The sequence below is a fragment of the Gossypium arboreum genome, chromosome 13, assembly GCF_025698485.1.
Source record: "Gossypium arboreum isolate Shixiya-1 chromosome 13, ASM2569848v2, whole genome shotgun sequence".
Taxonomy (NCBI): Eukaryota; Viridiplantae; Streptophyta; class Magnoliopsida; order Malvales; family Malvaceae; genus Gossypium; species Gossypium arboreum.
In genome coordinates this window covers 100923868-100948315 of record NC_069082.1, presented here as the reverse complement: position 1 = coordinate 100948315, position 24448 = coordinate 100923868, and the positions used below count along the sequence as shown (strand labels likewise).

Below are 24448 nucleotides of genomic sequence, written 5' to 3'. Positions count from 1 at the left end.
CAATGGCTAATCATTACCAAGCATTTCTATTTCCATACCAACTCAATAACCATATCATAAGACCATACATATAAAATGATTATAATGCTATACATGCCATACTCAAAATATACAAGCCATTATGCCAAGATGGTATCACGGATAGTGTGAGCGTGCCTCCGACCGTTTCCGATTTCGAGCTGGCTTGTCAACACTACAAGGAATGAAAAGGAGGAGTAAGCATAAATGCTTAGTAAGCTCACATGCAAATAGCAAGTAACATAACCATATAAGCAAACATAAAACATCATTTGCATAATCATCACCAAGACATTCATATCACCTTTTCATTTATCATCTTACCATATTGTTGTTATATCGAGTTTTCAACCCGAGGGTTAAGTACATACCTGTTCAAAGTATCCATTTCACAACACTTACCAATACGTCCCTTTCATCTTGAGTATTCCTCCATTTGAGTAGAACTTTACCCGTTGAACACATCGGAATATAATCCGGATACATGGAAAGTTTGCACATAAGTGCCACATATGTAGCCAAGCTACCATGTAACCTGCCCATAAGTGAACTCGGACTCAACTCAACGAGCTCGGGCGTTCGCATCCATAAGTGAACTCGGACTCAACTCAACGAGTTCGGATGCCTAGTTACATCTCAGGAACTCGGACTCAACTCAACGAGTTCGGACGCTCGCATCCATAAGTGAACTCAGACTCAACTCAACGAGTTCGGATGCTCAACCATCCTAGTGACATGTCACTTGTATCCTAATCCATTCCTGAGGTTCAACGGGACCTTTTTCCCAATCATGTGTCTCAACCATCTTCTACGGAATGCCGATACCGATACTCGGTAGTATTTCACATTTTCCAAGTATATCACATAATTTGACATATTATCAAACAATTATCACAAGTATAATATTTCATAATAATTATCATATCATTTAAAAACATTAAAACATTTAAAATAATAACTATGTTACCAACATTTACATATGAACTTACCTCGTATGCTAAAATGGCTATTTTACCATTTCGTCCACAACTTGGTATTTTCCCCATTTTAGCCCAATTTCAGTTTTCCTTGCTCTATCATTTAAAATATAGTCTAATTAGGACTCACATTATTCAAATTGACCCAAAATCATATTTTGGAAAAATTACAATTTTGCCCTAAACTTTTGCATATTTACACTTTTTCCCCAAAGCTCGTAAATTAAAATTCAGCCTATTTTCTTATGTTTTATGACATGCTGATTATTTTTCCTTCTATGGCAACATCAAATTCTCACTCTAACATGTACTTATGACTATTAGGTATTTTTACCGATTAAGCCCTTTGCTCGTTTTCACTTAAAACCGAGTAGCACAAGTTGTCTAACATAATTTAAAACTTCATATTCTATCATAAAACACCAAAATACACAAATTTCACCTATGGGTATTTTTCCAAATATAAACCCTAGGTTAAATTATTGCTAGCATAAGCTAAATCGAGCTAGGGACTCCAAAACGTAAAAATCATTAAAACGAGGCTAGAACGAACTTACAATCGAGCTTGGAAGCTTGAAAACCCTAGCCATGGTTTCTCCTTGCTATATTCGGCCATGGGGTTGAAGATGAGCTAAATTGGCTTTTAATTTTGTATTTTAATTCATTTTACCCCTAAATGACCAAAATGCCCTTACTACTAAACTTTCCAAAATTCCTTCCATGTCCTAATTTTTGTCCATAGACTTAGAAATTGGTAAAATTACTCTTTAAGGACCTCTAATTAATAATCTAATTCAATTTTATGCAAAATACTTCTAGAACACAAGTTTTGCAATTTATTCAATTTAGTCCCAAATTTCAAATTAAGCACTTTATGCATAAAATTTCTTCACGAAATTTTCACACAATCATGCAATCATATCATAGACCTTAAAATAATCATAAAATAATTATTTGTATCTCGGATTTTGTGGTCACGAAACCACTATTCCGACTAGGCCCAAAATCAGGATATTACATTTTGCCATTCATTTCTTTTCCATTTCAACACTTTGGCTAATTTGCCTCCCAAGTCCCTTTCCCTTTCCACTTTCCACCATTTCCATTAATAATCACTTCCATATACCAATTAGCATGATTTAATTGATTTAATTTTATTTTGCAATCTCAAATATGTTTTTTTTATTTTATTATATTTGTGTTAATTTATTTTCTCCATCAACTAAATTCTCCCTTTCATTTATTTTACGATTTCCACGCACAGGTCGAGGGCACGATAGCTGCCTAGACTCAGAAATTTGGTAATGAAAACAAGAAAATTAGTAATCCAATCCTTGTGGGATCAACTCTATTACTCTATACTACTATTTAATGTAAAAGTTAGAGTGTAGGAATTTATATTTGGTGGCTTTGACACCTATCACTAGGGGTGAGCATTGAGTTGGTTCAGTTGAAAAATACAAAAATCAACTTAACTGACTTTATATTTCTTCGAAACCGAAATTGAACCAACCTTGAAATAAAATTGGCTACATCGAACCAAGTTTTTTTTAGTTGGTTTAGTTTAAAAATGAACTTAACTGAAAATTTTATGTAAAAAGTATTTTTCTTCTTGAAAACTTATTTAAAATTAGACCAAATTACAAAAGACAGATTCTAGCTGCACAAATACGAATGTCGTGTTTAAATTTCAATTTGTGTAATTGGTAGGTTTAAACTTTTTCTAGCTTGATTCAGAACAAATACTTAGGGCTCCTCTATGTATTATTGGCTTCATTGGCTCTTGATTGACTCCACCTTTCATACATTCCAAGTTCCTTGGATTTATTTTGATTATTTTTGGACCACCACTTGAATCTTTTGCTCCATTGAAGTATCTGTTAGCTCTTAATACACTAATATCTTCATCATCTTCTTTCTTTTTTATTGAATAATGATGGTCGTTTTGGATACTATTGTTTTGCCTTAAAGGGTGATGTTTGTGATAGATTTGTGTTGTAACTTAACGTAAAAGTAATCATAGCCATGGAGTTTAGCTTTAGAAGATCTTAAGGGTTTAGAGAAATATGAAAAAAATGATAATATTTGGGTACTTAGAAAAATATATAAAATATATTTCAATCTTAATCATCATTATTTCCTAAAAATGCACAATGGTTGTAACATTAGGTTGCAACAATTGAATGATACAATTAAGAACAATAAATCATAGTAAAGAAGAAGTAATAAAAGAGATACGATATTGGTTAAATAGTTTGGTGTCACATTTACATCTAAATTTCTCATATCAAAATTCTAATAAATTTCTTAGTATATCAAAGACAGAAAACTGATAATTTTTGGGGCGTTACAACCCTTCCCTCTTCTAAAAATTTTATCCTCAAATTTTACTTGAATAAAAAAAGTTGGGTAATTGTTGTCTCGTAACTTACTCACTTTCCCAAGTAGAATCTTTAACCATATGATTGTGCTAGAGCACTTTCACTAACGAAACCTTTTAGTTCTTTAATTATTTCTCCTCTTGAGCCAAAATTTTTGCTGGCTCTTCTTTATATGTTAAATCAGGTTGAATTTCCACTTTCACAGGAGTGATAACTTGTGAAGGATTAGACCTATGCTTCCTTAACATAGAGGCATGGAAGACATTTTGAATTTTTTATAACTTAGGGGCGTAAACCCTTTCGGTATGCTACTAGCCCAACACGTTTTAGTACCTCCTAAGGTCTAATAAATCATGGGCTCAATTTTCTTTTTTAACCAAACTGAAGCATTTTCTTCTATGGCGATACCTTAAAAAATTCCTTATCTCCCACATTATACTTAATGTATTTTCTTTTGAAGTTAGTATAAGACTTTTAACAGTTGAAAGAAGCTTTTAGATGATCACGAATAATTCTCACTTTGTCTTGAGTTTCTTAAACTAACTCGGGTCCCAGTGACCTACTTTCACCTAATCCAATCCAACATAGGGGAATCCTACAGTTTCTTCCATATAATGCCTCGTAAGGTATCATCCAAATGCTAGACTAATAACTTTTTTTGTAAGCAAATTCAACTAATGGTAGATATTTTTCCCAATTTCCTTCAAACTCAATAACACAACTTCTCAACATGTTTTCTAGCATTTATATCACTCTTTTCGATTGGCTATATGTCTATTGGTGAAAAGCAATGTTAAAATTTAATTGTGACTAGCTTCATGCATCTTATTCCAAAATCTCGATGTAAATCCTTGATCTCGGTTAGAGATAATAGATGGAAACACCTTTTGTAGGCTCATGACCTCTGCAATGTAAAGTTCAACCAATTTCTTTGTAGAGTAGTCAACTATTAAGAATATGCAATGAGCTAAATTGGTTAATCTATTGAAAATAACCCAAATTGAATCCTTTTCCCTCGGTGTCAGAGGTAGCCCAGACACAAAATCCATGATGACTTGTTCTCATTTTAACTCAAGAATTGAAATGAGTTGTAACAGTCCAAAAAGAGCCTGATGTTCTGCTTTGACTTGTTGGCACACCAAACACTCGGACATGAACCTATAATGTCTTTTTTCATACTTGTCCACCAATAATATGGTTTCAAATCATTATGCATCTTGTTGCTTCCAGGATGCAGTGCATAAATGCTACTAGGAACTTAATTGACAATGGCTTGTTTCAACTTGACATCATCGGGAACACATAATCTCCCCTAAAAGTACAAACTCCCATCATCAATTATGGTAAACCCACTCAGTTAACCATTTTCCACATGTTTCCTTTTGCTCTAACTTAACATCCATTGTTTAAGCATCCCGAATTTGTTGATGAAATGTCAGTTTGACCTTCAACTCTGCTAGAATTACGCAATCTATTTCTATAGCCAAATGAGCTTTCATAGCTTTCAAAGATGCCAGTGGTTTCCTCTAACCTATATCTGTCACCAAAATAGGGTTACAGAGCATTACCAGAGTTTTCAAATCAAACAGACATAAATTTCAAACATTTCAAATCATATCAATAAACACTTTAAGAACAATTCAAAACATACATATTGTCCCTTAAACGAGCCCTTGAGGCCCTAAATACGCATTAGAAATAAGTCGGGACTAAATCAGAAACTCAAAGAATTTTTCAGAAAATAATGACAATTTTCAAACCTGCAGCTGTCTCACGGCGGTGTCTCAGCCCGTGTTCGTGCCCGTGTAACTCACTGATTTGGATCACATGGCCAAGCCACAAGTCCGTGTTCCAGGTCATGTAATAGCCTGACTTGCAACCCTTTGAAAGTTATAGGGGACACATGGCCGTGCCACACACGGCTGAGACACACGCCTATGTCTTTGCCTGTGTGGACGAAAATAGGTGATTTTACAAGCCATTTTTCTCATCCAACTATGCATATACCTACAACCAAAATTGCGCATATGCATAAGCTAAAACAAGGCACCAAAATCATGCATAATTAAGCTATATACTTATGGTATAATTTCATACAACCAATATTGCCAATGGTGTAACGCCCCAAACTCGGCCTAGATGTTATGGCCGAATCTAGCGAAGTCACATGAGAATGCATTTAAAATCGTGTTTACCCAAAAACCATTCCAGTTACCACCTTTTACTTAACTCAGAAAACATATATCGATTAATTTGCTTGAAAACATTTCTTAGTTCGCGGAAGCTTAAGAACAAATAAAGTTGCAGTTCCAAAATTCGTAAACAGTATTTCAAAATTCCGAACTTAAACCAAACAGTCTGAAACCAGAAATTACATAATTACTCCCAACTATACCAATTAAAATAATAAAAACTTTAAAAACCTTTAAAACCAAAGTGTATGTAGCAGTGGTCACTGTCGAGCCCTTCCGCTGCACCGATCCACCTACTGTTGGGGATTACGTAACAGATAAATAAAATAAGAGGTGAGTTTTCGTAAACTCAGTGTGTACATTCCCACAGTAAAGCATGCATGTAAACGGATAGCAGTCAAACAGTCATAATCGAGCCTGAGCTCTTAACAGGAATAGTGTAGGCCTTAGCCCACTTAGAACATTATCAGATATATCCAGGCCTTAGCCCATACAGTCATACATGCATATCAATCAGAACAGTAATGCCCACCAACCCTGCACACCATCTCCGTCCAACCCAACACACCATGTGGGGATAAAATCGACCCACCCAGCCCTACACACCAAGTATGGGGATAAAATCAACCTATCCAAACCTACACACTAAATGGTACCGTATACAGCACGTATCAGATATATGCAGCATAGCTGCTAGATGACAGGCTAATAGCCTTTCAATATTCCTTCTCTTCAACAACATGCCTAACCCAATGCAATGCAACATAAATAATAAGGCATGCTCATGTGCAGATATCAAATCATAACATCATCATCAATTCAGAACAGATACACATGCTTTAATTATCATGCTTTTACATACATCTTAGTATCAAATCAGAGTATAGGGGTCTAAGTAACTCTTACCAACCCTACAATCAGGTCACAATCGACTTGGGTGACCCGTACAACCTTACAGAACATTTCAAACAAATCAGGCTCACACGCCCGTGTGGCTCACACAGCCCAGATTGGCCTTGCCCGTGTGGTTCACCCGTGTGGCCCACACGTCCGTGTATCCCACACTGCCCAATTGGTCAAGCCCCTGCCTCGCACACAGCCTCGCCAGCCTCACACGCCCGTGTCTGTCGTGCCCGTGTGGCACGCGCATGACCTGGCTTGTCGATCACACGGTCGTGAATCATCACACAGCCTCCACACGGGCAATCTACATGTGATAACCCGAGTTAGGGCCTAAACGGAATAGTGGTTTCGAAACCATAATTCTGAAGTAGAAAAATTTATTCTGATTAATTTTTATAATTTATTCAGTGATTAGATGCATGTGTTAGAATATCGATAGAAAATTTCATGAATTGCATGTCTAATTTGCCTATTAGGACTTAATTGCAAAAGTTGATATATATGAGTTTTAGATGTTAAAGGATTTAATTGAAGAGCATAATTGAAGTAGAGGTCCTTAAATGGTAATTATACCATTAGGTTTTCATGGACAAAAATGGACATACATAGGTAGAAATAACCAAAGTTTTTGATGAAGGGAATTTTAGTTATTTGGTAATTAAAAGATTAAAAAAAAAGGAAAAAGATGGCAAAATATGTCCATCTTCTTCATTAGGACGAAATTTCAAGGGTTCTCCATAGCTAGGGTTTGTTTCAAGCTTCCAAGCTCCATAACCAAGAAAGACGTGGAATTGACCTTGATCGGGGAAAGGAAAAGATTGTGGACTAAATTACAAAATTTCTTTATTTTGTACCGAGGTAAGTTCATGTGTAAATGTAGTAACATAATTGTCATTTTAAGTAATTTAATGATATTTATATGATATGATGATTAATATCATGAAATATTATGCTTTGTGGTTATTATTGAGTAATATGCAAATTATATGTGCTATTTGTTAAATATGAATTGCTACCGAGTATCAATTTCGATATTCCGTGGAAGACGGCAAAGATGTGTGATTGAGGAAAAAGCCCGTTTGAACCTTGGGAATAGGTTAGAATACAAGTGACATGTCACTAGGATATTTGAGTTCCGAAGTCGTTGAATTGAGTCCGAGTTCGTGAGATGTAACTAGGTATCCGAGCTCGTTGAGTTGAGTCCGAGTTCACTTATGGATACGAACGCCCGAACTCGTTGAGTTGAGTCTGAGTTCACTTATGGGTGGGTTACATGGTAGTTTGGCTACATAATTTCTGCAGGCTATTGAGTTTGTCTAGCTGCGGGTATGGCACTTACGTGCATGAAATTCGTGTATTCGAATTATATTCCGATGTGTTCAATGGGTGAATCTTAAGTGAATAAGGAGAATGCCTAAAACGAAGGTGACATGTTGGTAAGTGTGGTGAATGAGAAAATTTGACAAGTATGTGCTTAAACCCTATGAGAAAATTTGACAGGTATGTGCTTAAACCCTCGGGTTGAGAACTTGGTATGATGAAATCGTAGTAAGATATTAAATGCAAATGTAACATGAATGTCTTGGTGTTGTTTATACAAATGATGTTTTATGTTGGATTGCATGATTATGTTACTTACCATTTACATGTGAACTTACTAAGCATTTATGTTTACTCCCTCCTTTCCATTCTTTGTAGTTTTGTCAAGCCAGCTCAGAAATCGAGAATGGTCAGAGGATCGCTCACACTATCCGTGGACCATTTTGGTATAGTGGCTTGTATACCTTGACTATGGCATGTATAGCATGATAATCATTTTGTGTATGTAATCTTATGATATGGCTATTGAGTGATAAGGAAATTTTTAGTTATGATTAGCCATTGGAATGGCTAATCAAAAATCATGTATGGTGTTATGCATGCTTAATGTGCTATCTAAATCATGGAATTTCATAAAAATGTGAAATTTGCTATAAAACAGTATCATACAGCAGCAATGACGTGAGTTTGAAAAATCACTAAAAATAGTAGAGACAGAATTAGATGGTGAGTAAAATATGAATTTGAATCTTATTAAGTCTATTTTCATATGGAAGAAATAAAACAGGTAAATAAGTTTTATTTTATGAGATATTTGAGTTTTGGTGGAACAGGGTCAGAGCAATTTCTGAATCCCCTATTTTGACTTTAGAAATTCACTAAAAATTGTACAAAAATAATTAGGAGTCATAATTTATATCTATAGGTTCCTAATTGAGTCTACTTTTAATAAAAACAAACTGCATAGTTATTTGAATTTTTTAAAAAGAGAAAAGTGATTCGTAGTAAATAGAGGTCAAAGCAGTTGAACACTGAAATAGGGGAAACTTTAACTAATAAACTGTACTAATTGGCCTGATCAAAAATTCTTTAAAAAAATTAGTAAGTATATATATGACTTTAGTTTCAAAAAAAATTTACAGGATTGGATTTTGAGTTTTGTAATTCAATATATGATTTTTTTAGCGACTGTGACGTAGATGGATAGTTTACTACGAGAATTGTTTGAACTTGTTTAAATGCTAAAATAAGTTTAGTAATGTCTCATGCTCGACTCCGGTGATGGTCTCGGGTAAGGGGGTGTTACACCACATGCCTGTGTGGCATCGACAGTTTCGATTTCGGCTTCTGCCTAAACCCATTTTCTGTGCAAGCAAAGTATACACCTGATTTTGATTAAAGCCTAACGCAATCTCGAACACTCTAGAACCTATTATTGTCAATCGTAAGCCACATTTTCAGTCTCTTGATTCGAATAGTTCAGAATAGACAAATCCCGAAACGAGAGATCTATTCACCTTCAATGAATAACAGTGATTACTTGCTGCTCAGAACCCCAATTAGTGATCCATAGAACCTTGATTGCCTACCTAAACAACAAATTAAATCCCTCTTAAACGACCTCTAAAAGAAACCACCCAACTTAACAAAACCATACTTACCGAGTAGATGGAACCACCAGCAGCATGCCAAAACTAATCGAAAGAAAGAAAAATGAAGAAAAGGGATAAAAGAAATAAAATTTTGACAGCAAGAGGTTTGGGAAAAGAATAAAATGGTAGAGAGAGCAAAAAGAAAAAGGAAAACAGGTTAGGCAAACAGCTGATAAACCCTACCTCCTCATTTAGTGTTTTAGTCCAACTCAAACGTCGGCACAGCTTATCAGTAAAATAATGCCACACTCACGACTCGAACTCGGGATCTCAGGCATAATCCCTTGCCACTTAACCACTAGACCAGCAGACCCATTCTGTTAAATTCCTACCAATAAATTCTTGTAAGCCCATCAACCAAAAGTCAAGCTTAATTCAAATAAAAACCAAAACTTAGCCCAAGTTAAGGCTCGAACTTGGGACCTCCCAAATACACCCCAGAGCATATAACCTCTTAAACCACATATATTTTATGCCAAAATGATTCAAAACAAAAGTCTCGATATTTCTTAGCTTAATAATCCCAAAAGCTAAAATTACAGAAATTTGGGACATTACAACTCTACCCCCTTAAAGAAAATTTGTCATCGAATTTTTACCTGATCAAAAAAGGTGAGGATACTGTTGTCACATCAAATACTCTAGCTTCCAAGTAGCCTCTTCAGTGTTATGATTCTGCCAAAACACCTTCAGTAAAGGAATGGACTTTCTACGCAAAACCTTAACATTGCGATCTACAATTTGAACTGACTCCTTCTCGAATGTTAGATCTGGTCTAACCTCAATCTCCTTTAGAGTCACAATGTGCGTGGGATCAGAGCAGTAACATCTCAACATCGACACATGAAATACATCATGTATGCAATCTAACTCCGGTGGTAGCTCTAACTGATACGCGACTGGCCCGACTCGTTTCAGAATTCGGTACGACCCAATAAATCGGGGACTCAACTTACCTTTGTCACTGAACCTCAGAACCTTCTTCCATGGCGAGACCTTAAGGAAAACCAAGTCCGCCACAGAATACTCAATGTCCTTCATCTTCAAATCAGCATAAGACTTTTGTCTATCAGAAGCCGCTTTCAGACGCTTTCGAATCAACCGAACCTTATCCTCAGTCTCTAAAATCAATTCCGGACCCAGAACACGTCGCGCACCCAACTTAGTCCAACACAAAGGGGTGCGAAACATATGACCATAAAGTGCCTCATAAGGTGCCATCTAAAGACTATACTGATAGCTGTTGTTGTAAGCGAACTCTGCCAAAAGCAAGTACTCTTCCCAAATACCTCGAAAATCCATAACACAGCCCCTCAACATATCCTCCAGTATCTGAATTACCCTCCCCGACTGACCATCTTTCTGAGGATGAAATGCAGTACTAAAGTCAATTCGTGAACCCAAAACCTCATGAAGCTTCTGCCAAAATCAAGAAGTAAACCGAGAATCCCTATCGGAGATAATCGACACTAGAATCCCATGCACTCTTACTATCTCTAAGATGTAAAGTTTAGCCAACTTTTGTAAAGAGAAGTCTGTCCTAATAGGAATGAAGTGTGCAGACGTGGTCAATCAATCCACAATGACTCAAACAGAATCTTTCTTAGTGGGTGTCAGGGGCAACCCACTAATGAAATCCATCGTTCTCGCTCCCATTTCCATGTCAGTATCTTAACCGGCTGTAGCAACCCCGAAGGCAACTGATGCTCAGCTTTAACCTGCTTACAAGTTAGACAACGAGCAACGGAATCGGCCACCTCACGCTTCAACCCTGGCCACCAGTACAACTCTTGGAGATCTTTATACATCTTATTTCCACCAGGATGCATAGTGTACGGACTACTATGCGCTTCCCTTAAAATCGACAGCTTCAAATCCCCATAATTAGGTACACAGATCCTACCTCGGAAGCACAATACCCCGTCATTATTTAGCCCAAAATTTGTAGTAGTCCTAGTCTCAACCTGACGAAATCACATCTCGAGAGTCTTATCCTCTAACTGCTTAGCTCTAATCTGATCAATCCATGTCGGTTTCACTTGTAGCTCTGCCAGAAGACTCCCATCGTCATAAAGACTCAGTTGAGCGAACAACGCTCTCAAATCAGCCACAGCATTACGGCTTAATGCATCGGCCACCACATTGGCCTTTCCAGGGTGATACTCTATACTGTAGTTGTAATCCTTAAGCAATTCAACCCATTGTCGCTGCCTAAGATTCAACTCCTTCTGAGTGAGGAGATACTTGAGACTCTTGTGATCAGTGTAGATGGTACACTTCTCACCGTACAGATAGTGCCTCCCAATCTTTAAAGCAAAGACAACTGCAACCAACTCCAAATCATGTGTCAGATAATTAGCCTCGTGAGTCTTAAGCTTTCGAGATGCATAGGAAACTACCTTACTGTCTTGCATCAAGATGCAACCCAAACCCACATGTGACGCATCACTGTAAACCATGAAGTTCCTACCAGGCTCAGGCTGTATCAGAACTAGAGCTTGAGTCAACACTGTCTCGAGCTTCTCAAAGCTCTCCTACTATGCGTCAGTCCAAACAAAAGGAACTCATTTACGCAGTAACTTAGTCAACAACTTTACGATCAACGAGAACCCTTCTACGAAGTGTCAGTAATATCCTGCCAGTCCCAGAAAACTGCGAATCTCTGGCACATTCTTCAGTTGTTTCCAATCCAACACAGCCTCAATCTTACGAGGATCAACACTAATTCCCCTAGCAGACACCACATGTCCCAAAAAGATTACTTCCTGAAGCCAAAACTCACACTTAGAGAACTTTGCGTAAAGCTATTTCTCATGAAGGATCTACAGAACAACCCTGAGATGTTCATCGTGCTCCTCCTTAGACTTAGAGTATATCAAGATGTCATCGATGAACACCACCACGAACTAGTCTAAGTATGGCTGAAACACACGGTTCATCAAATCCATGAACACTGCTGGTGCATTTGTCAACCCAAAGGGCATAACTAGGAACTCGTAATGCCCATAACGAGTCCTAAATGTCCTCTTATGCACATTGGCCTCCTTGAGCCTTAACTGATGATAACCCAATCGTAGATCGATCTTTGAGAACACTGACGCCCCTCTGAACTAGTCGAACAAGTCGTCAATCCTTGGAAGTGGGTATTTATTCTTGATCTTCAACCTATTCAACAACCGTCCTTCTTCTTTACTAACAGAACCGGTGCTCCCCATGGAGACACACTAGGACTAATAAACCCACGATCCAACAGCTCCTGAATTTGAGCCTTAAGTTCTGCCAGCTCTTTTGGCGCCATTCGATATGGGGCGATAGACACCGGAGCTGTACCAGGAATCAACTCGATACCAAATTCTACCTCGCGACTCGGAGGCACTCCTGGTAACTCCTCTGAAAAAACATCTGGAAAGTCCCTCACAGTACGGATGACCTTAACCGAAGAATCCACAGAATCAGAAACACTGATGTAGGCCAAAAATGCTTCACATCCTTTCCTTACCAGCTTCTCTGCCACTAACACAGATATCACATTAGACAAATAATTTCATCGTTCCCCTATCACGCCTATCTCACTATCCTCCTCGGTCCTCAAGACAACCCTCTTTTCAATACAATTGAGACTTACACGATGCTTCATCAACCAGTCCATGCCCAGAATTAGGTCGAACTCCCCAAATAGAAGTTCCATCAGATCAGCCAAAAATATCATCCCTTGGACTTCCAACGGAACGTCTCTAAACAATTTATTAACCCCAATAGACTGTCCCAATGGACTCACCATCAAAATTTCACTAGAAATGCTCTCATGCGAAATTCCCAAAGTTTTAGACACAGAACATGCAACATAGGAATGTGTAGAGCCTATGTCTATCAGTGCAACATAAGGTACATCAACAATTAAAAACATACCCGTGATGACGTCCGGAACATCTCCATCCTCACGACGACGTGCAGCATAGACAAGTACAGGCTGCCTCACCTCAGTCGGCCCAGCACTTCTACTTGGTGCTCTATGTCCTCAACCCGTACCGTTACCACCTTAGCCTGTCCTCGACCCCTAGGTGGCTATGCAGTCTTTGTAGCCGGAGCCTGCATTTGATTAGTCCTCAATGGATAGTCTTTAACACGATACTCAGAAAACCCACATTTAAGACAGGCTCCAGTAGACCTCCAACAATCGCCCGGATGGCGTATATTACAGAGTTGACAAATTGCTACCCCAGCAGGTGCAACAGTAGGCCAAACTCTCACGAGCCCGTCAGATCTGGCCTTTTTCCTAGGCCTCACCCCAACATTCGAAGGCTCTGTATCCCTTTTAGCCTTCCCTCGATCACAGTTCTGGCGCTCAGTGCGCTTAACCTCTTCGGCTATCTTGGCCTTCTCGACTAAGGCAGAGAAATCCAGCTCTCTGTGTGGAGCTATCAGAACCCACAGACTATCATGGAGACCATCCTCAAATCAGACATAGCGCTCATACTCGGTCGCCACCATGCCCTCGCATAACGGCTCAATCTAATGAACTCAGCCTCATACTCAGCCACTGAACGGTCACCCTGAGTGAGATTTAAGAACTCATGTTGCCTAGCATTGGTGTAGCTAGCTCTCACATACCTACTCTGATAGGTGGTCTAAAATAAATCCCATGAAAACCGATCGAGCTGAGTGCCCACCTTAATAATCAACCACCACTGGTACGCCTCATCGCGAAGCAGAGACACTGCCTCCTTCAGCTTCTGCTCATCAGTGAAATCTAAATTATCCATTATGTGCTCTGTAGCCTCCATCCGGTACTCGGTCATATTCAGAGCAACTCTAGCCATGCCCTTGAATATCTTAGCCCCATTCGACTTGAGTTGTTCTGTAATCGACCCACGGCCTCTAGATCTAGTATTGGTACCAGCGACCTTCTCCAAAATTCACAAGCATGGCACAGGGCGGTCGTTATCCCCACCGCAGATCCACGAGACTTAGCACCAGCCTCAGTAACAAGTGACACCGGTGTCTCGCTAGTGTCCAGATTAGGAATCGTATCAGATGTGAAGGACTCAACTCGAATCCCTCCACGGCCTCTACCTCAGCCTCTAGTACCCCGTCCACGAGTACCACGTGTGCTCATCGTAACTAATAAATTGATTTGTATTTAGAATTTTTATGCACATCAATTTACAGTTTCAATAATTATTAGCAAATATTTTATGTAATTGTAATAGAGTTTTAGAGTCAGTTATCCCGAGAAGCAATCTCACTACAGTTTCAGTCCACACTACCTATAGTGTTTCAGTAAAGTACTACCTACAGTAGTCTCATAACACACATAGAGTATTTCAGACAGATTCAGACAATATTTCAGGATGAACATGTTTTCAGACAGTACATATCAGAATTTCAGAGAACTTACAGGATCAGTGCTGAAGGCACGGTGTACCATATACTTGCTATCAAAATTATTTCAATCATTTTACAAATTATTTTACAAAAACTATTTTTTTGACATCTAAATCCACAGCCGAGTTTTTCAACCTGGTTCTGATACCACTAAATGTAACGTCCCAAACCCGGCCTAGATGTTATGGCCGAATCTGACGAAGTCACTTGAGAATGCATTTAAGGTCGTGTTTACCCAAAATCCGTTCCAGTTACCACCTTTTACTTAACTCAGAAAACATATATTGATTAATTTGCAACATAAATAATAAGGCATGCTCATGTATAGATATCAAATCATAACATCATCATCAATTCAGAACAGATACACATGCTTTATTTATCATGCTTTTACATACATCTTAGTATCAAATCAGAGTATAGGGGTCTAAGAAACTCTTACCAACCCTACAATCAGGTCACAGTCGACTTGGGCGACCTGTGCAACCTTATAGAACATTTCAAACAAATCGGGCTCACACACCCGTGTGCCCTGTCCGTGTGGGCTCACACGCTCGTGTGGCTCACAAAACCCAGATTGGCCTTGTCCGTGTGGATCACACGGCCTGGCCCAAGATCCCACATGCCCGTGTGGTTCACCTGTGTGGCCCACACGACCTAATTGGTCAAGCCCTGCATCACACACACCTCACCAGCATCACACGACCGTGTCCATCGTGCCCATGTGGCACGCCCACAGCCTAACTCGTCGATCACACGGTAATGAATTGCCATACGACCTCCACACGGGCAGTCCACACGCCTGTGTGCCTCGACAGTTTCGGTTTCGACTTTCGCCGAAACCCATTTTTTGTGCAATCGAAGTACACACTTGATTTTGATTGAAGCCTAATACAATCCCAAACACTCCAAAACCTTTTATTGTCAATCGTAAGCCAAATTTTCAGTTTCTTGATTCGAATAGTTCATAATAGTCAAATCCCAAAAAGAGAGATCTATTTATCTTCAACGAATAACAGCGATTACTCGTTGTTTAGAACCCCGATTAGTGATCCACAGAACCTTGATTGCCCCCCTAAACAGTAAATTAAATCCCTCTTAAACGATTTCCAAAAGAAACCACCCAACTTAACAAAACCATGCTTACTGAGCTGACAGAACCACCAACAGCACGCCAAAACTAATCGAAAGAAAGAAAAACAGACGAGAGGGGTAAAAGAAATAAAATTTTGGTAGCAAGGGGTTTCGGAAAAGAAGAAAACGACAGAGAGAGCAAAAAGAAAAAGGAAAACAGCTAGGCAAACACTTGATAAACCCTACCTCCCCCTTTAGTGTTTTAGTCCAACTCAAACGTCCGCATAGCTTATCAGCAAAATAATTCAACACTCACGACTGGAACTCGGGATCTCAGGCATAATCCCTTGCCACTTAACCACTAGACCAGCAGGCCCATTATGTTAAATTCCTACCAATAAATTCTTATAAGCCCATCAACCAAAAGTCAGGCTTAATTCAAATAAAAACCAAAACTTAGCCCAAGTTAAGGCTCGAACTTGGGACCTCCCAAACACACCTCAGAGCACATAACCTCTTAAACCACATATATTTTATGCCAAAATGATTCAAAACAAAAGTCCCGATATTTCCAAGCTCAACAATCCCAAAACCCGAAATTAAAGAAATTTGGGGCGTCATAAATGGCATATCAAATAACTATATTTAAAACATGTGCCAATATAAACACAAATTGATCAATTATTCAACTAATGCTTAACTAAGTTCATACCATATTGTACCATTTGTTTTACCAACCAAAAAGGTATTAAATATACCATTCAAGAATTAGCTCTAAGAACTCATATAATTCACTTATAACTAATGTACCAAGTCACCACATTCACATACCTCATAATAACACCTACCATATGCATATTTACCGTGTCATACCTTCATCCATCCTTCAAACATAACAAGCCAAACATTAACCATTCTAAAGCTAATATTTACATGCCAAAACTATATCTATTCCACTACAAAAATGCCATGATACAAGCCAAACCAAATGGTCATTTCAACAACCAAAATACATGGCCAACATTAGCCAAAATACCTATACATGCCATTATAACCAAAATTAAACATCTGTAAAATCTTGAAAGCGATATATAGTGTGATAGATCTCCAACAACTTTCCAACTCGAACGAGCTTGACCACTACAAAACATAGAAAAACAACACAAAGTAAGCATGTCATGCTTTGTAAGTCCGTGACACATACAGATCTAACCTTGCAAATACAATATACAACCACAAAGCATGTAAACCCAATCCAATATGAGAATAACTAACCTTGCCACTTAACCACTAGACCAAAGAGCCCATTTTGTTAAATTCCTACCAATAAATTCTTATAAGCCCATCAACCAAAAGTCAGGCTTAATTCAAATAAAAACCAAAACTTAGCCCAAGTTAAGGCTCGAACTTGGGACCTCCCAAACACACCTCAGAGCACATAACCTCTTAAACCACATATATTTTATGCCAAAATGATTCAAAACAAAAGTCTCGATATTTCCAAGCTCAACAATCCCAAAAGCCGAAATTACAGAAATTTGGGGCGTCACAAATGGCACATCAAATAACTATATTTAAAACATGTGCCAATATAAACACAAATTGATCAATTATTCAACTAATGCTTAACTAAGTTCATACCATATTGTACCATTTGTTTTACCAACCAAAAAGGTACTAAATATACCATTCAAGAATTAGCTCTAAGAACTCATATAATTCACTTATAACTAATGTACCAAGTCACCACATTCACATACCTCATAATAACACCTACCATATGCATATTTACCCTGTCATACCTTCATCCATCCTTCAAACATAACAAGCCAAACATTAACCATTCTAAAGCTAATATTTACATGCCAAAACTATATCTATTCCACTACAAAAATGCCATGATACAAGCCAAACCAAATGGTCATTTCAACAACCAAAATACATGGCCAACATTAGCCAAAATACCTATACATGCCATTATAACCAAAATTAAACATCTGTAAGTACTGAAAGAGCTGATATATAGTGTGATAGATCTCCAACAACTTTCCAACTCGAACGAGCTTCTGACCACTACAAAACATAGAAAAACAACACAAAGTAAGCATGTCATGCTTTGTAAGTTCGTGACACATACAGTCTAACCTTGCCAATACAATATACAACCACAAAGCATGTAAACCCAATCCAATATGAGAATAACTAACCTTGCCACTTAACCACTAGACCAGCAGGCCCATTTTGTTAAATTCCTACCAATAAATTCTTATAAGCCCATCAACCAAAAGTCAGGCTTAATTCAAATAAAAACCAAAACTTAGCCCAAGTTAAGGCTCGAACTTGGGACCTCCCAAACACACCTCAGAGCACATAACCTCTTAAACCACATATATTTTATGCCAAAATGATTCAAAACAAAAGTCCCGATATTTCCAAGCTCAACAATCCCAAAAGCCGAAATTACAGAAATTTGGGGCGTCACAAATGGCACATCAAATAACTATATTTAAAACATGTGCCAATATAAACACAAATTGATCAATTATTCAACTAATGCTTAACTAAGTTCATACCATATTGTACCATTTGTTTTACCAACCAAACAGGTACTAAATATACCATTCAAGAATTAGCTCTAAGAACTCATATAATTCACTTATAACTAATGTACCAAGTCACCACATTCACATACCTCATAATAACACCTACCATATGCATATTTACCCTGTCATACCTTCATCCATCCTTCAAACATAACAAGCCAAACATTATCCATTCTAAAGCTAATATTTACATGCCAAAACTATATCTATTCCACTACAAAAATGCCATGATACAAGCCAAACCAAATGGTCATTTCAACAACCAAAATACATGTCCAACATTAGCCAAAAGACCTATACATGCAATTATAACCAAAATTAAACATCTGTAAGTACTGAAAGAGCTGATATATAGTGTGATAGATCTCCAACAACTTTCCAACTCGAACGAGCTTCTGACCACTACAAAACATAGAAAAACAACACAAAGTAAGCATGTCATGCTTTGTAAGTTCGTGACACATACAGTCTAACCTTGCCAATACAATATACAACCACAAAGCATGAAAACCCAATCCAATATGAGAATAAATAACCTTGCCACTTAACCACTAGACCAAAGAGGCCCATTCTCATTAAATTCCTACCAATAAATTCTTATAAGCCCATCAACCAAAAGTCAGGCTTAATTCAAATAAAAACCAAAACTTAGCCCAAGTTAAGGCTCAAAATTGGGACCTCCCAAACACACCTCAGAGCACATAACCTCTTAAACCACATATATTTTATGCCAAAATGATTCAAAACAAAAGTCCCGATATTTCCAAGCTCAACAATCCCAAAAGCCGAAATTACAGAAATTTGGGGCGTCACAAATGGCACATCAAATAACTATATTTAAAACATGTGCCAATATAAACACAAATTGATCAATTATTCAACTAATGCTTAACTAAGTTCATACCATATTGTACCATTTGTTTTACCAACCAAAAAGGTACTAAATATACCATTCAAGAATTAGCTCTAAGAACTCATATAATTCACTTATAACTAATGTACCAAGTCACCACATTCACATACCTCATAACACCTACCATATGCATATTTACCCTGTCATACCTTCATCCATCCTTCAAACATAACAAGCCAAACATTAACCATTCTAAAGCTAATATTTACATGCCAAAACTATATCTATTCCACTACAAAAATGCCATGATACAAGCCAAACCAAATGGTCATTTCAACAACCAAAATACATGGCCAACATTAGCCAAAATACCTATACATGCCATTATAACCAAAATTAAACATCTGTAAATACTTGAAGAGCTGATATATAGTGTGATAGATCTCCAACAACTTTCCAACTCGAACGAGCTTCTGACCACTACAAAACATAGAAAAACAACACAAAGTAAGCATGTCATGCTTTGTAAGTTCGTGACACATACAGTCTAACCTTGCCAATACAATATACAACCACAAAGCATGAAAACCCAATCCAATATGAGAATAACTAACCTTGCCACTTAACCACTAGACCAGCAGGCCCATTCTGTTAAATTCCTACCAATAAATTCTTATAAGCCCATCAACCAAAAGTCAGGCTTAATTCAAATAAAAACCAAAACTTAGCCCAAGTTAAGGCTCAAAATTGGGACCTCCCAAACACACCTCAGAGCACATAACCTCTTAAACCACATATATTTTATGCCAAAATGATTCAAAACAAAAGTCCCGATATTTCCAAGCTCAAAAATCCCAAAAGCCGAAATTACAGAAATTTGGGGCGTCACAAATGGCACATCAAATAACTATATTTAAAACATGTGCCAATATAAACACAAATTGATCAATTATTCAACTAATGCTTAACTAAGTTCATACCATATTGTACCATTTGTTTTACCAACCAAAAAGGTACTAAATATACCATTCAAGAATTAGCTCTAAGAACTCATATAATTCACTTGTAACTAATGTACCAAGTCACCACATTCACATACCTCATAATAACACCTACCATAAGCATATTTACCCTGCCATTGTAACACCCCGAACCCGAGACCATCGCCGGTGTCGGACACGAGGGGTTAACGAGACAAATCCTCTTAAAGTACCGACCAATTCGGCATTTCCAGACAGGCTGGAAAACTGCGTCACCGTCGCCTTAAAAATCATATCTTGAGTTTCAAAACTCGGAAACTGATTCCGTAAATTTTCCCTGAATTTAGACTCATATATCCATCCATGGATTTATTTCTAGAATTTTTGGTAGGGCCAATTGGTACAGTTTATTAGTTAAAGTCACCCATGTTACAGGGGTCGACTACGCTTGTGACATCCCAAAATCGACCCTAGTCGGAAAGTGGTTTCGGGACCACCAAACCGAGTCATAATAATAATTAACCATCATAATTGATGCTCATTATATGTATATATGCATGTGTGAAAATTTCGTGTTTGGATTTTGTTAATAGTAAGTGAATTTTTATCAAATAGGACTTATGTGAGAAAATTTAGAAATGTGCTAGGCAATTGTAAGGTGGCCTATTAATACATGTGGGAAAATAGTTGTCCTTGCATGTCAAATAACCCACTTCCTAAGGTGAGTGGCCGGCCATGACAAGAATATGGGCAAGGGAACATGTTTCCAACATGTTTAGTTAGTGGATTATGTAGAAAAAATAAAGAAATGAAAAAATGAGCATGGATGCCCCCTTTGTTGCCGTGAGTAGAGGAAAAGAAAGGAAAAAATTGTTCATCCATTCTCAAAATCTTGGCTGAAAATACTAAGGGAAAAAGGAAGGATTTTTGCTTCATGCTTGGTTTAGAAGAGAACTAGAAGGAGATTTGGTCATACTTGTGTCAAGATTAAGCTCAAGGAGTTAAAGAAGGAGAATCAAGCAAGGGAAAGACGAAGGTCATCGAGTAGCCGACTTGGAACTATTTTACCCAACACGAGGTAAGTCATTAAGTACGTATTTGATATTGCTTAAATGATTGTAAAATTTATGCAATTGTGTTTAATGGGATGATATATATATAAATGAAAATGTATGTGTATGGAGTGATGACAATTGTTGGATGTAAAAGAAATAGTGAAATGTGTAGAAAGTTTGCTTTCGGCACTAAGTGTCTTGGGCAATACGTGTGTACGGTGATTTAGATTGGCACTAAGTGTGCGTGCTGGAAATATATGGCACTAAGTGTGCATGCTGGAAATATATGGCACTAAGTGTGCGAGCTCGAAAGGCATGGCACTTGTGTGTGCGGGCTTAAATCGCATGGCACTAAGTGTGCGAAATCGAGTATTAAGCACTGTGTGTGCGTACTCTATATATATATAAATATCTCCAATCGAACAATTATATGGAGGGTGTGTCTCCATCGAGTGAGTATGGACAGCGGATCGGGTAAGTACCTTGAGCTCATGACGAATAGGTAATACGTTCATGCTTGGGGTTGAATTTGGTAAGCCTTAAATCTATGTGATGATTGAAATTGTATGGTTGTGCTGGAAAATGAGTTAATGTGTAAAAATGCTTCGATTATCTTGTTGTGTAGAATATGAAATGTGGATGTATGAATTGGTGCGAGATTGGACCGAAAGGTCCGAGGTATTATGGTATAGATTCGATATGGACGAGTACCTAGCCTCATTTGTTGTACATGTAGTAGTAACTTTATCGATGGATTGACGAATGCTTATGACTTCTGAGTTGTAAACTCACTCGGTGTTTTCTTGTCACCCATTTTAGGTCTCTTGGACTCGTATTGTTGCGTGCTCGGAACCGTCGTTGAAGTCATCACACCGGCTGAAATCTTGTGGTATTGTTTTTGTTGTTGAAGAACATTTGGCATGTATAGGCTATTATATTTTGTCGAATTGTGGGTTGTAAACTTTAAGCCATGTGAAAATGGCCTATGTGGTCGTCGAGTGGGATGCTAGAACCTATAGCCACGAGTCTTAGAAACTCAAATTTTGTTAAGGTGGCCATAATTTGTGTCATGTATGATGGATGATTAAGGCCAAGGAAAAATTCATGAAATTGGCATAGTCTACTGCAGTGACTGTTGCGGACAGCAGCAGTGAGATGAGATTGAAAAATCACTAAAAATAGTATAAGTAGAATTAAATAGTGAGTAAATTATGGAACTGATCCTTGATGAATCTATTTTTATATGGACAAAACGAAACGACCATATGAGCAGTATACTGGGAGATATTAAAGTTCTCGTGAGACAGGGCCAGAACGATTTCTGGGTCCCCTGTCACGACTTTGAAAATTTACCATAAATTATCCAGAAATAATTAGGAGTCATGCCTTATATGTACAGATTCCATTTTGAGTCTAGTTTCATTAGAAACAAACGGGACCAGTATTAAAGCCCTGTACAGAAAGATATTCAAGTTGTAACGCGCGGAGGTCAGAGCAGTCGATCCCTGTAACATGGGTGACTTTAACTAATAAACTGTACCAATTGGCCCAACCAAAAATTCTAAAAATAAATCCATGGATGGGTATATGAGTCTAAATTCAGGGAAAATTTACAAAACCAGTTTCCGAGTTTTGGAACTCGAGATATGATTTTTAAGGCGACGGTGACGCAGTTATCCAGCCTGTCCAGAAATGCCAAATTGGTCGGTACTTTAAGAGGATTTGTCTCGTTAACCCCTCGTGTCCGACACCGGCGTCGGTCACGAGTTAGGGGTGTTACAATTTTAATGGTATCAGAGCTATGGTTTAGTCGGTTCTAGGACTACCATAGCGCGTGTGAGTCTAGCTATACATGCCAAATTGATAGTGCTTAATAATGTGATGACTTGACGGTTGAAATTTTTGTTTTGATTAGCGATGGAACCCGGGTAGAGACCCTTGGCGGATGACGTTGAAAGTGTAGCGGCTGCTCCTGCGCAAGGGACACCGCCGTTGAGCCTCAGTCATCCGCGAATAATCAAAATGAAGGGGCGAAACAAGCCTTCTTCACCATGATGAATGAGTGGGTCGCGCAATATGCCGAACCAACCCGGCTGTCCAACCATTCCCGAATTTAAATACTCCACCCCAAGAGCCCGCAATGCCTCCGATTCTTGATCCCGTGAGGTGAGTAAACCACCTGTGGACTTGATTAGGAAGCGTGGGGCCGAGGAGTTCAAGGCCATAGTTACTGATGATGCCGAAAAGGCCGAGTTCTGGCTCGATAACACCATTAGAGTGTTAGATGAACTGTCATGCACACCCGATGAATGTCTTAAGTGTGCTATATCCTTGTTCGAGACTCGACTTACTATTGGTGGAGGACTTTAATTTCCATAGTCCCAAATGAACGAGTTACTTGGGATTTCTTCCAATCCAATTTCGAAAGAAATACATTAGTCAACAGTTCATCGATCGAAGCGTAAGGAATTCTTGGAACTCAAGCAAGGCCGGATGATCAGATCTCGAATCTGAACATGAGTTCGTAAGACTTAGTCGGTATGCTCGGAGTGTGTGGCTGATGAGGTTGCGATGTGCAAAAGATTTGAAGAAGGATTGAATGAAGAGTTAAAGTTACTAGTGGGAATTTTGGAGATAAAGGAGTTCGTGACACCATCGAACGAGCTGCAAGGCGGAAGAACTTGGGAAGGAGAAGAAGAAGGCTGAATTTGAAGCAAGAGATTACCGTAAAAGATCGACGAGTAAAGCTCCGTTCTCGGCTGTAAAGAGGTTCGGGGAGGACACCAATGAAGTCGAGGACGATCATGGAATTTCCATTAGAGCGACCATTGGCGGACTCCGAGCTACTTGATAGCTAGTGTGGGCAATAATCGTCAAGAGAGACCAATGCCCCCAATGTGGAAGACGACACCTAGGTGAATGTTGGGGTAAGTCTGTTAATAGGGCTGTTATGGATGCGGTTCAAGGACCACTTCATTAGAGATTGCACGAGCTAGATGAGAGGAATAAGGCGCAAGGTGCAAGACCTCGTGGAACGACGGTGGAGGTAGGCCCC

General features: G+C 38.4%; 1 protein-coding gene across 1 annotated transcript; it reads right to left on the bottom strand.

Moving 5' to 3' along the window:
* Positions 1–10070: 10070 nt before the first annotated feature.
* LOC128286831 (uncharacterized) lies at positions 10071–10664 on the bottom strand. Its single transcript, XM_053024565.1, has 2 exons — positions 10551–10664; positions 10071–10484 (listed from the first exon to the last, which is right to left on the bottom strand). Exons 1-2 carry the CDS (start codon positions 10662–10664, stop codon positions 10071–10073), a joined length of 528 nt encoding a protein of 175 aa, XP_052880525.1.
* Between the last annotated feature and the right edge of the window lie 13784 nt (positions 10665–24448).

Excerpts from the sequence above, each read along its gene's own strand:
- LOC128286831 (XM_053024565.1), bottom strand. The coding sequence starts at position 10,664 with ATGGCACCTTATGAGGCACTTTATGGTCATATGTTTCGCACCCCTTTG. Across the intron at positions 10,485-10,550 it reads TTTTAGAGACTGAGGATAAG|ATGAAGGACATTGAGTATTC; the intron begins GTTCGGTTGATT and ends GCTGATTTGAAG.